At 41.2% G+C, this 14,423-nt stretch overlaps 1 protein-coding gene across 1 annotated transcript in view; it reads right to left on the bottom strand.

The window, feature by feature from the left end:
- Window positions 1-10,628, bottom strand: part of USP3 (ubiquitin specific peptidase 3) — a gene marked incomplete at its 5' end in the record, with an annotated part of 24,133 nt that extends 13,505 nt beyond the window's left edge. Inside the window, 4 exons of the mRNA XM_010139982.1 lie at window positions 570-651; window positions 949-1,032; window positions 8,116-8,247; window positions 10,568-10,628. Coding sequence (XP_010138284.1) covers window positions 570-651; window positions 949-1,032; window positions 8,116-8,247; window positions 10,568-10,628 — 359 coding nt within the window. The remainder of the gene's footprint in view (window positions 1-569; window positions 652-948; window positions 1,033-8,115; window positions 8,248-10,567) is intronic.
- Window positions 10,629-14,423: the final 3,795 nt, after the last annotated feature.

Here is a 14,423-nt window from a genome sequence, read left to right as displayed (position 1 = left end):
AATGAGAGATGAGAAAATCTCTCAGAATAATCCACAGTTCCTTTTGAAAGCAAGTTTTACTAAGTTCTTTTTAAAATGTGTTAAAATTGAGTACTTTTTCCTGACAAATTACTCTCTTATCTGCCTAGAAAAGGACACTGCACCTGCTGCTTTGCCGTCTGCACTAAAAAAAATCCAAGCCCCAAAAACTAACCAACCAAGACAAAAAGCCCTTGTTTGTTCAGAAAATAAAAAAACAGGGGTAGACATAAGACTTTTACCAAGAGGTACTAGCTCCTTCCAGTTTTGTGGATCCCATCAAGATCAAACTGCCCTGAAGCTTTGTCTTGACATAAACCCCTTCTTTAAGCACAGGAAGTTCAAAGTCCAGGTCAACAGAAAAGCAGCAGAGTATCAAACAGTCTTTTGTGAGAAGGGCTCTTCTAGGTGCGTGGGCAGGAGATGGGAAGATAAAGCACACCAGGCAGAGTCTGCGGAACTCATTCTAAGTATTTCAAGTCTACGCCAACTATAGGCCTCACAGGTTTAGAAAAAACTCTTAAACCCTGTACCAAATCTGTACTACTTACATTTACTTTTAATAACTTGCTGGTCAGAGATGAGTTTTCCAACAGTTTTCTTTTCCTATGTCTGTCTGATGTAAAGGCTGAACTGTTGGAAAGTAATTAAGAGAGTAATTACTTTACTGTAAAAAAATAAATAAATAAATACTGTGTGATACGGACAACAGATAACCATCCCAAGATGATTCAAATCCACTCATTCTCCACCTCTGCTTCTCAGGGATGAAAAAGGATATTTACACACATGCGTATCCCACACACAGAAGGACCAAAACATATATATATATATTAAATACATGTATACAGATAAAACAGAACTACCATTTAAATGATGCAATATTACAAGTCCGCCCAAAGCAGCCTGGATGTAAACAAAACTACTTACTTTTCCAAGTTCTGTAGGTGCTCTCTGACCTTCTGTACCAGGCCCAGCTTGGTATCATTTACTACAAAATCATCACAGCGATAACTGCAAAAAAAATATTTATGAGAACGTGCAAAGGCTTTCAGTGCAGTACTCCAAACAGTCATGCAAGCCTGCACGCGGGAAGCACTACAGTGAGTCAGTGGGAGACCACAAGGGGAACAGAGGAGCACACCACCTACATTCTGACCTTGGCTCCCTCTGGAAGCTACCCTACAGGAAGAGAAGGTACAGGCATTGTCTTACTACGTGTCTTTTCTTCTAGCTCAGTGCTTTAGGAGAAATCAGAAACGTGATGCACTGTTTGTCCCAGTGCAGCATTCCAGTTCAACAGAAGTTCAAACATATGGTGCAACCAGAAAGGGCATTAGTAGACAGCCCATAGACGATTTATCAGAAAAGATCAACTGATCACGTAAACAGAATACAAAGGTTTTATTAACGTATAGCATGAATCAGTTTATTTTAGTACTGTAAAGCTATCATTGAAACCTGAGGTGCTGAACAGAGGTAAGTGTAATGTAACAGTTCTTGCTATGGAGAAAGGAGCCGAGAAAACACACTAAGAGATGACATGATTTGCCCAAAGTCACACCAGAAGTCTGTGGCAGCCTTGTGCTTTCACCACAAGCATCACTCAGATGTTTTGTATAGTTTTTGTAGGTACACAAACTCTTACAAATCTGAAGCTAGTATTTGGAGCTTTTTCAGGGCAATTGTCCAAAAGTAAGTAAATGAGATGAAAAAGAGACAAGCTAATGCCCCCCACTGCCTCAAAGCAAATATAAACTGAGGCTTAACCAAAACAGCCTCTCAGCAGAAGCAAGGGCTACAGAAGTCTACAATTCCGTAGTGTTCTACAAAGATCTCGCAATTCTCAGGAAACAAAGATGTTCGTTACAATTTAATATTCAAACTGTGGGCTCATAACGCAGCATACGGTGCACAAAGGCCAAGGTTACAGACCATTTCTAAAGGAGGCGGAGGGGGCACTTTCAGGGAATGCTGAAAAACACCCACACGTTATTCCACTGTTTTCCTGTGTACATGTAAATCCACAGTACACGTGGATTTGAAGAAAATGGAGAGGAGCAAAGAAAACTGTCACTAGGAGAACACTGTTACAAGATAGCATTAACTTCTGCTTAACCCTTGCATTTCTTGCCCTCACAAAAAGAGGGGACAGAGGTCCCAGAGTGATGTGGACCCTCTTATCCATCTCTTTCTTCCATTTGTGAAGAAAAGATGATGCTTGAAGGACAAAAATCCCTTAAAACCAAAAACCAGAACTGCTGCAGTCAGTAAGGAAGCTCAGCTCTGCGGAATCCACACCTGCACTCGGGTAAACCAAGAAGTCTGTGCAGGCTCCTTGAGTCTCTCCCAGTGCAGCAGTCAGCAGAGCAGTGGCCTTACCGCTGCGCTCAGGAGCTGCAGACGAGATTCCACAGTACTCTTGCAGGGTTAGCCAAGAGCTAGCTCAAGAACTAGATAACCCATATTGTGGCATAAGAAACAGGAAAGTAAGAAGACTTGACACCACTTGCACGCGTTCTTTTGAGAGTGCTGCGACAAAAACGGAGCACAGAGCTGTCACAACTTCCTTTCCCCCACATCCCACAAAGGCAGCTCAGCTCTGAGCCACGTTTGTCAGCCCTGTGCTTACTGTGAAGCATTAGATTCTGGCAGGCAACTAACTGAAACACTTCCTGTGAAGAAAACTAACTTAACTTTGGATATGTTTAAGATCAGAACACCGTAGCTATTTCTCTCCTTTCCCTTTGGCACAGGACTGACTCAAATGCCAAGTACGTCCTCTTCACTGGGGTTACTCCTCTGCTGGAGCAGCTCCGTGCTGTGGAAGTTAATTAAGCCATCCACTTCAGGCACAACTGGAATTTACAACATCCTTTGTTGCGTAAATCTGTGATATAGTTCAGACACAACAGTATAGCTAGTGTTAATTCAAACACCGCGTTCTTGAAGAGCCTACAGAGTTGAGAACGCAAAGGTCCTTGCCACTGAAAGGAGTAGGTAAGAGCAGTCTGTCCAGATCCCGTGTTTGCCTCTGAGAAATTAATGTGACTCAAGATTTCCAAACACTGAATGCAGCCATTATGGGATACTTACACAAGATCTAGAAATTACTGAGAGAGCTATTGCCAGTAATAGAATTTTTTTTGTTATTTTATTTTTTAAAGGTTGCCATAGACCTAGTTTGGGAGCAGGACGACTTCTGTAAAAGTGGCAGCTTTGCTGGGAGGTAAACGTGGTGCAGGTGGATACAGCACAGATCAACTCCTCCTTCTCTCACCCCAATGCAATTTAGCATTGCACCTACTATCTCAAAAGTGACCGAAGAATCAAGAGTTGCACTCTCACAATAAAAGACAAACATTCTCTCAGCTTCTCCACTGTGAAGACAGATGAACAGAAGGACACAGAACACAGATCAAAGCCCTCTGGGGAGCAAATCCCTAGTTGCCCAATACTTTGTGACAACTCAGTAGCATATTGCACTCTTAGCTGTGTAGCTACTAACATTTGTTTATAAAAACAGGGAGTGAAAGCACACGCAAGTTCACCGAAAGCCTCTGAGCCAAGTTATTGCTCCCACAGCAATACCTGCTAAAGACCCTATTTTTAGTCTGATCTCACATAACAGTTACATCCTTACATAAAATTGCAAGTTAGCGCTCTCCCCAAGATGGAGGAGTAAAACCAAACACATCACTAAATGTCAGGGTCCTTGAAACACTGGAAAACAAGGCGAGCTTCCTCTGTTTCTCTTTTTAACAGATGGGTTTTTTAAGCCACTTCCCTTGCAACACTGAGGATTTAGCACTACTGCTAAATAAGTAGCAGCACTACTACCAGTCTATTTGGGATACACAAAGTAAACAGTGTGGAAGTAGTTTATGCTTTCATAGCTTAAAATCTGCTAAGCCCACACCCCTTACATGTAACTGCTGAGCGATCCCTCCCTAGATGTGAGGCCGACGTTCCAGCAGGTGTTCAATTTGTGATCCTCCTCAGGTTATGGCACGTTAACAATACACCTTTCTGCAGACAGCACTTCTGCATTACGCTTTTGACGGCAGAAGTGCAGAACAAATCCTGTCCTTCGGGGAGGATGCCTTACGTGGATTAGCACAACGTTTTGCTCGCTATACACTTTCCGGTTTTAGCACCTCTGCCGCCTCTAAGGCCTGGTCTTTTCTGGCCCCCTTTGCTGCTAAACCAGCAGCAAGCCAGCGACTGCACGCTCTGCTCTGGGGAACACTTACACTTAGTGCTGGCCGTTTCAGTAGCTTACAGAACTTCATGCTGTATTTAAAAGCCCTGCTTGGATCTGAAGAATGACAAGACAAGAAAAAATAAGAAAATCCAAGTTTCCTTAGTTGTGCTAACACCTTATATGACTAAACTAAGAACTCGAGTTTTACTATCTTGATAAAAGCCTTTTTACCTGCTTTAATTTCCACTGACTGTAGAATGCAAAACAGTGGTCCTAAGCAATCTCATTTTCGGATGCTCATGCACTAGCACAGTTAGGCTGTTTTTTAAATAGAACCACCATCACAAAAAGAAAGACAAAGATATATATATATTTTTTTTAAGCCCTTGGCACTATTATTTTTAAATCAGCCAGGGGTGGGGGGCACGGACATGGGATGGTGACATGGACAGTAGCACAATCATGTCCTGCAAGGAGGCAACAAGAAGGCTAATGGGTCAGAAATCTGACCTGCAAGCTGAGCCCAGGATTGAATGAACATGGGAAACATTGTTATGCAAATACATAAACAGGGCAGCCTTTCTTCTTACGTGCTAACCAACCGTCTGTGCCCTAGCACACAGAAAACATACAGGAGTCCTCTTTCAGGGAACCTATTTCTGAAAGCAGGCTTCTTACACAGATCATTTTACTTCGTGCACAGAACACCCACCGCTAGCACAGCAAGGGAAAGTATCATACGTCAGCCTGAAGAGAAGAGAGATCTGTACGAAGAACGGAATGGCTGATTACCCCCAGAAAGTGGAATTCAGGAGTGCTCAGGGTCTCACAGCATAACTCAATCTGAAGATTTAGCATTGCACCTACTATCTCGAAAGTGACTGAAGAATCAAGAGTTGCACTCACAATAAAAGACAAACATTCTCTCAGCTTCTCCACTGCGAAGACTGAACAGATGAACAGAAGGACACAGAACACAGATCAAAACCCTCTGGAAAGCAAATCCCTAGTTGCCCAATACTTTGTGACAACTCAAGCATGCCTGTATTTTTCAAAATATTACCAAATTCATTAATGTAATAAAACCCTCATCTCGGATTAAAACAGTAAAAAAAAAAAAAAAATCAAACACTATCCCACCAGAACTGAAGCATTTTCCTTGCTGAAAGGAAACCATGTTGAACAGAAACTATGTTGAAAGCTTGTGATCACGTAAAAGAAAACATACACACCTAGACTTGCAGCTGAAATGCAATTACAGGAGATTGCTTGATCTGGATTTGGTTTACAGCAAGACTGCACGTGAACTAGAAACAAATTCAATAGACCACAGTAGCTTCAACAGTCACACAGTATTTCTTCCCCTTGGACTGACAAGAATAGCTAAGGCAAACCCAGGACCGTGCTCTCATGACTGCAAAGTTTATGACATGGCCAAAGACAAGCGGAGGATTAAACGCCTTCTGCTTAGAAAAGAGCCCCCACAGGCCTGTTTGCAGTTATGCAAGTGAAGGAACACAATAAATTGGGATCCACAGGACCAAAGTGGAACAAGAGTATTCTACTCAGCTCTGTGCAGTAAACAAAATGGCAAATAAAAATTCAAAAGCCAGCACTGCATCAAAATGACTCCATTAGTTTTACAGTAGAAGCAAAATTTTATTAAGTCTCAGGATGGTATTTTCTTGACTTTCAAATTTTGAGCTTGTCCACACTGCTAGCGTAACATACTAACCTTTAAATGCAAGCTCACTTGAAAGAAGCATCATTGCACAAACATAGTGTAGACGTTAATCCAGCAGACAGTGCTAAAGAAGCTAACAAACACCCTTTCCAATTTCAGTCTCCAGAGCAGCTAGTTATGACTCAAATTTACCCATTTGCTTTACCTGGCAAGCACTACTTGAGAGCAGCCCCTACACTAATGAAGGGGCACAAGTTGGTCTGAATGCTTTATGCTTCATCTTTACACATCTAAGTTCACTTCTGCTGAAAAAAATCGGGTGCAGTAACAAAGCCATGAATCTTTTCCTGATTATCAGCTGGGGAAAAACTGAAATATCCTGAATGAAAGCAAAGGTACACTGCTTTTAAAACTTGTTTGGCTTCGCATTAGCACAGGAGAGTTATAACCCACAGGAGAGTGAATTATGTGCAACAGGAACTCCCCAAGGCAAAGCTCTCCGCAATTAGTTCCACTTCATCTGTGCAACCCGGCCTTCTGCTTCGATTAAAGCAGAAAAGACATCACATGCTAAAACGCTTTTCATCTGTCCTACCACAAACACGCTGTGAAATGCCAGTGCACTTCCTGCGCGCGTGCCTACCTGCTCCTCACAAGGTTAGTTTGTTTCAGTAGCAGATCCCGTAGTCCTCAGGCTGTTGCCAGTCTGCAGTGCCCACATGGGGTTTGGGAAAAGGCTGGCAGGGTGCTCGGACTTGCTAGTAGAACTCATCAAGTCTCAGCAAGTTTGGCACCCTCTTTGTCATAGTAAATGGAGATAAAATCCAGACTTCAAATACCCAGCTAAAATTCCTCCACACATTATTACCTTCAGAGTGACTAGAAGACAGGTCATACTCCAAACAAAGCAAAAAGCCACGACACAGAACATGGTTGTTAACAGCATTAATCAGGAAAGTGGAATTAGCTTCCCACAGCTGTTCCAGTTCCTCTTAAACTGGATACCTGCACTTCAACCCAGATTTTTCCCTGACGAAGTACACAAAGGATACCCAATTATTTGAACAAAATACCCATCAGTGGAGCTACATGCTCAGTGATTTTACAAGACCAGAACACACATTTCCTTAAGATTTGCACCGTTCGAATCCTGCGCTGCCACTCCGCACAGGTAACGACGTATAGAGCAAACCATGAAGCTAACAGGAAACGGGGAAGCAGCTGTCAATGGTTTTGCTTAGGGCTGAAGAGGCTGGAAGATGCTGAACACAAAAAGAAGCACTGCCTTAATAGGCTTCTGGTCTTTGCTCTCTGAGGAACAAGGAAGGTAGGGAACCCAGCATAACCAGCATAACTATGAAATCTCCCCAAGTAGTGCTCATGTCTCACTTTAGGAAACCAACAGAATAAACCAGTCCAGGCCATTCTTCTGTTAAAAGAATCGCTTCTGTGATTCTGGTACCTATCTTGCCAGAGTTGAAGCTGCCTCCTAACAGGATCTATCACTTGCCCAAACTCATACAGGTTGCACCCAATCTCCAAAAAAAAGAAGCCTTTCTTGCAGAGTTAAGAAAAAAGTTAATATTGGAAAAAAAACCCAACACACACATACACACCTCAAGTTCTCATCTCTTGGCAGAAACTTAGTGTATTGCTTCACCTTCTGCTATTCTGACCCGTAAAGGATACATGAAAGGCTCACCAATTTGATGGAGGGAGTAAGGACAACTGAAGAGCAGCTTTTGCAGTTGAAAGGTTACGTTCTCAACACACCCCAAAGCAAACAGAAGCCACATAATCCAAACCACATAAATAGCATCTATCTCAAAACTTGTGCTAAGACATTTGCAATGCATGAGTTCAGCTGCACCTAATGCTACAATACATACGCAGAAGCAGAGGGTTATTTCACAACTGGTAGGTTGGGGGGTTTTTTGGTTTTTGTTGGGTTTTTTGTTTGGTTTTGGGTTGGGGGGGTTGTTGTTTGTTTGGTTTTTGGGGGGTTTTGTTTGTTTGGGTTTGGGGGGGGGTTTTGTTTGTTTTTTTTGTTTGTTTTTTTGTTTGTTTTTTTTTTTTTTAACACAACCAGGTCTGGAGATCAAGAGATGAAGTGCTGAATAATGTGCATAATATAATGTTTCACAAGAGTCTAAAGTTTCCACTTTCTAGTATGTAAAAAGTTGTCAAATTACAGCATTTAAACCCTTACCAGTATGTACTGTAACTACTGCAATCCATACACACAGTGTGCTGAACTTTCTCTTGTTTTTCTGTTTTCTTATGATTGGTCATAGGAACCTGTGCATCTTCATAATGCTTTTTTGCATGGCCATTCACATACCTAAAATAAATGAAAAACACAAAGTCTTACACTTTTAAACAGTTAACCAACATTCATTGAAAATAAGAAGAAAAAAGGCAGCCTAATCACCTGGTATTATACAGGCTTCACAATAGGCAAGTCACCTGTCTGAAAACACTGGTGAAATTTCTCTGAACTCTTACCCCTCTACTCTCGCCCCGCTGTCCAACTTAATCTCTCCATCTCTTCCACAGCAACCAAAAACTGCCATCCTTGTACCAAACCCCAGGTCTGGGCCCTTACCAGGCTGATGCACCTTCACAGCTGAGAAAACGAGCTGCCTTTTTCCATACTTGGAATGTCGTTAGCTCTCTACCTTGCTTTTTTTACAGATCTACTTTTTTCTCCACCCAGCACTCTTCTTGTTTGCAATTACTTTAACAGTGTGCTGACCCCCATATGAGAAAGTTCACCCATTATAAGCTTTCCCATTCTGCAGCACAATTTAATATTAGAGCATTCTACGTTTTATAAAGTTCAGGAGTTTGAAAGGCTCTAAGGCTTCCGGTGACATAACCGAAACAGAAAGCTAAACTCCTACAGCTCTTTTGCTGACACAGTGAGCATTTTCATATTTCAGATTTGAGACCTAGAAAATTAAGCATCTTTAATGTTTTTATTTAATAATTTTATTTAATATTTAATAAGTGTCATTATGAATGCAAGAGCCCAAAGTTTCAACTGGAAATCATTACACTCAGAAGTGCATGGCCGGACCTCAGGTGAATTCCCTCCCGCCCCATTTCTGGCTCACTGATAGGAGCTCTGCACAGGCTCCACAGGAAGGTCTTGGCATTCTGCGCTTGTTGCCACACGCAGAAGTACACAGTTCTGCTAACACAGCCCTGCTAGTTAAGGCACTGAAGCCACGGGGTTACCGACAGTGCTGCGCTGGCAGAATCCTGCAGCCGTTACATCACAACCTGAGTCAGACCGCTGTGCTTGCGGGAGGAGTTGGTTTGCTGCCTAACAGTGCAAGTGACGGGTTTATAAAGCCCTGCTCCCGCAGAAAGGCTCTGCTGCTCTAACATGGTCAGTTCTGCTCCCAGCAACTAACTGGGAGGAGGTACTTCAAGAAGAGATCTGAAAAGCTCTACTTCTCTTCCTTTGACTTCAAACATGATCTCAACAGAAGAATGTGCCGTGTGCTTTCGTGATCAAAAGCACTCCCATTACAAGGTATATTACATTCTTATTCTTCTCATTCAGTTATTTCCAATTCGAAGGATGGGAGCAGTTTGGAAAGTCAAAATGAACTGCACTGCACATAAGAAAGGTCACATACACAGTATTAATTAAAAAAAAATTAGTATAACAAACCATTGCAAACTTTATTTCATGCCCTCATATAACAAGAAGTAGCTCCCCCTTCTCTTAGCCCTTACCAGGTATAAATTTATAAAATAAATTAATAAATAGAAAGGGAAAAAAGGGAGTTTGTGCTGAAAACTCTGAATAAGAGACATTATTAAAAGTGTGGCACTTACTGCTATCCAGATCAAAGAAACAAGACCTGGAGCTCACTGAATCCACTTTAAAGGACAAAGTCACTAAATTTAATGCTTTTCCAGAATAAAAGCACACCAGCACAGATGCCACCCTACAGATGAAAACATGTTCACGTGGCAGATACTGCCTAAACGTCAACGCCAGCTGCACTCAATAACACATGCATCTCAAGTATTTACGTAGCAGCAATTTTGTACAATTATCCTGACATGCAATTAACAGCATTGACTATATCATTCCTCTACAAATTCTTTTGGTGTACTTCAAGAAACACGGACAAAACCCAGGTGCACTCTGAAGGAATTCTGATGTAGCTAGTTTTTATATGTCAAGGCAATAACTTTGTTCCAAAACTACAGTAAAGTACATTTAAGGTATTACCTGTCTAAGCTAGATGGTTGCTGGTTTTCTCAAAATAAGCTGTGCCAGCTTTGGGTTTGTGGATGTCAAATAATTCTTATTGGTTTAACCTTATTACAATAGAAATGTGTTTTACAGGATGCGACTCCACAATAAATTAGCAGTTCTCCAGGCACTTTTGAGAGGAGCACTCACAGTCACCGTACACTTCTCTTTTGGGGAAAAAAAAAATGTTGAGTATAATCTCTGGACTCTCATAAGGTAGCAAAGAAATATGTTTAGTATAAACATATAATGTTAAAGGAGACTCTGACAGGTTTGTTTCAGAGAATTCAGGAAAGTGTTGAACGAACTACCTCAGAGTCAAGCAACAAAGGAAAAAGATAAAGGTCTAATTAAAAGATTTGAACACTTAACACTTTATACCCACCTTCCACAATGGACACTTGAGCACGTCAGACAGACCCATGGACTTTTATTTGACCGGCACACTACAAAAGATTTTAAAAAAATGTGTCAAATGAATTGGCTCCGATAGTACAGCTGCGTAACTCATCCTGAGCACTAGTCTGCTGACTCCACCTTAGCAGCACAGTTAGGCAGAACAGCCAGTCATGTTCACTGACCTGTATTAGGGACTAAGCTATCGACACTAAAGCACATTAGCCGCTTCCAGCTGGGGTTTGAGTCGCAGGCTACACATTGACCTGTTACTTCCCATGAAAAATTTAAAATATTTTTGTTTGTATTACATCTACATGAGGCCTATTTGATTTTGAAATACAATGGAGAAAAATACCAGAAACACAAGTAGCAAGAACACTGGTAAAGTTTAAAAACCTTTCTTTTGGCTTTTGATGAGGTAGTCCACCAAACACAGGAAGAAAAGCCACAGCACTTCACTTCTGCTTCGTGAAACTTGTGTAACAAGAAGCCATTTTAAAGAAGATACTGCAAGAAAGCCCGGCAATCTGGTAAGAAGCACACAGAATAAATTACTGTGCCATGCACAATGATACACACAATGTATACTGTAAAGGCTTTATCCATCCAGATTTTACCCTTTCAGTCATGCCCAAGAAGCTGAAAGGTTAGACTGTAACACAGTGCTGTGCTTTGCAACCCTCTCAAGACATCAGAAGATGTTATCTAAGTTTTTTAGCTGCATTCTAAGTCTAGGAAACTTAAATAAACACCGCTGTTTTTAAGCTAAAGTGCTTGAAGGGGAAAAGCAGTAGATACTAGAAAATGAAGAAACACCATCCCAGGGTAGAGTCATATAAAGGGGATAATCCAACTCCTACCCTAACCCAGCAGCAAAGCCTGCCAATTCAGGTTAGAAACAGCATCTCAATAAATAACCAGTGCAGGCAGAACACAGTAAAACAGGAAAGCAGAGCAAAATTTTCATCAGTCAAGTGAAGAAAGAGTATATGCACCTTGATAAACAATAGCGATTTTGGAACTACGACTAAATCAACACCGAACCCTCACGTTTTGAAAGGAATTCCAATCTGCATCATGTCATTGAGGGAGGGATGCTACAGTAAGAAAACGCGTAGATCTGAATGAAGCAGAATTGTTAACAACTATCCATTACCACAGAATTTACAAAAATAGTATTACATTTTCAAATACCCGACTAATACGACAAGAAAAGAAAAGCTGAATGCAAAGTGCACTTCTGAAAGGGCAGAAAACACCAATAAAAAGACTACTTCAGTTACCCCCAAAATACAAAAGGGTACAATGCCACCTAATTTTTCTGCATGCTATGAATAACTCTTCTTGGAGCAGACAGCCAAAAGAGCGCCAGAGGAAGAACAAGACACCAGAGGCATGAGGGCTGTACGGCCAGGGGAAAGAAGGGACAAAGACAAGAGGATTAAACCCTAGCATACACGTGATTTATTTATATTGTTATTTATGGTGGAAAAGCTTGAGAACAACCTCCCCTGTCTGGAGTCACACCTTGGAAAACGGAACTGGAGAAACTGAAGCATGCCCAGAAGCTGCTCCAGGGAAGGATCGCCTGAGAGGCTAATTCAGCACTTCCGGCAAAACTCAAAAACAGGTCCACCAAGCTACACACCGTGGCACATGTCAAACTGTCGAGATCAGAGAAAACCAAGCTAACAAAAGTGAAAGATGTTTCTTTGTGAAATAAAATGCTAATTAAAAAGAAAAAGCAAGGAGGGCGTCAATTTTTAACAGTGAGAGAAGTGACTAGCTTAGCTTTTAGACGAGCTAATACACTTTTTCACCATTAGATTTCACTTTTTTATTTAAATCAGGCAGAAATTTCTATTTAAACTAGCTAATACTCTTAAAGAATGGTTTTCTGGATTTGAATTCATTATTACAAGTAATCACTGTATTTCACATCACAGGCCCCATCTGAGGAATGTTTAAAACCAAATATTTTACTGTGCTCACTGGGGGGAAGATCCAAGGGGAGAATCCTGTACTGTTGCCTGTCAAAACAAAACAAAAATGTTACCAGAGGTTGAACCAGAACTAAAATATAGTAACATCTTTTTTAAAAAAAAAAAAAAAAAAAACACACACACAAAATCAAACAAAACCCCCCTATGTTCCACAGAAATATTATTTGAAGTAACTACTTTTAACAGTCCTACCTGTTGATAGGGCTCTGAAGAGAATAAAAGCATATGGTATGAGGCTTTATTTGCCCCATCAGCCTCGCCAGGGACCCACAACTGTGATGGCAATCTTGCAATAGATAGAAGATGGCCAGGTAAAGCTTACATTTCAGATCAGAAAAGTGGAAGGATTTTGTCTAATGTTATTGAGAAAACCAGCATTTGGAACTGGCAAACAGAAGAGAAAGTGAAGACCATAAATAGCCATCACTGGTTAAAACCAGGCTAAATGGACCACCAGTCTAACCTGACAGAATTTTATTTTCTTGAACAGCCTGAAAGGTAAAAAATTAACCAGAAGGAAACAGAAGTCAAAACCATTCATGCATTTAAACACAGATTACGTGCTGCATGAACAAAGCACTACCCTACCCTTTCCTTGCCAGGAACACAGAACAGCCTTCCTAGCATTAAAATCCCAGCAGAAATCTCTCACTCGGAAGTAAACTTTCGCTTTATCTGTGGACAGAACTGGTTCTGAACCTGTAGGTCAAAGCATTATGATGCAAACTATTATTCTTACTTTCCACCATGAACCAAACAATTAAATTTCACATTCAGGTATTTTAAATACCTGCTCTACTTGCTTGACAAGTGCTCAGTTATCCTGAAGTAGTGCTCATTCTGCAGGGTTCACTCCAGGTTTAAGTGTTCTGCACGAAGCCAGCAAACAAGTCCACCAACTCTGCACAACGCCAAAAAAACCGGCCACTAAAATTTTCCATCTTTCAAATCAAGGAATAGGAAAAGATGGCTCATTTGTTTGCTTTAGCTTTTAGGAAGAACTTTGCTCCAATTGCATCACATTAGAAACGCGTAGTTTATCTTCTGCACAAACATCTCCTCCCACAAAGAACTCAAATAACAGGGAAGTGACTCCCACTAAGAATAAACACAGAAGCCAGTATTACGTTTGGGTCCTAAAGTTGCTTTGTCCTGAGAGAATTTTTTTAAAGGTTGCTGAAGATTGCACTCTGTACTTCTCCGAGATTGGCTCAGTGGATACCTGCATTAACCAGATTAGAAAAACCTTAAATTTTCTGTGTCCGTTACCCTTTTTTTGGCGGTATACGGGCTAGGGAACACTGGCTGCTTTCTCATCTTGAACTGAAGCGTCTGCTGCAATGGCTACCAACTGCCTCATTTCGCTGTATTTTTAGAACAGTTTCAAGTGGTTAAGCAAAGATGATATGAACATGTCAAAAGAAGAGGGAAAGCAAATGCCACAACATTGTCTGAAGCAGGAGGACATTTGCCATTTTATATCAGCTTATTCAGAAGCTTAGAAACTATTTTTCATCATGTAATGGGAAGGGGAAATACCATCTATCACAGAATGACTCCTCTAAGTGATATCTGAATTTGTTGTACAGCCTACAAAGCCCTCTGTAAATGAAGAGGAGTATCAATCCATCCCCACGAGAGCAAATAATCAAGCAGCACTACATGCAGACTCATCCATAACTATGGGAACATTCAGAGATGTCCCTCCAGCTTCCCTCTTCTGTAAATCATCCTGATAACGTTCATCAAATTATGCCGAGCAGAATGAGCAAGGTCTGGCTAATCAGCTTGGCACTCCTCACGGGGCCCCACCCCACCTTACCCTCATGACTCAGATGT

This window comes from Buceros rhinoceros, unplaced genomic scaffold, assembly GCF_000710305.1.
Source record: "Buceros rhinoceros silvestris isolate BGI_N320 unplaced genomic scaffold, ASM71030v1 scaffold39707, whole genome shotgun sequence".
Classification (NCBI taxonomy): domain Eukaryota; kingdom Metazoa; phylum Chordata; class Aves; order Bucerotiformes; family Bucerotidae; genus Buceros; species Buceros rhinoceros.
Note: the sequence above shows the minus strand (reverse complement) of the source record. Positions and strands in the feature narration are given on the sequence as shown.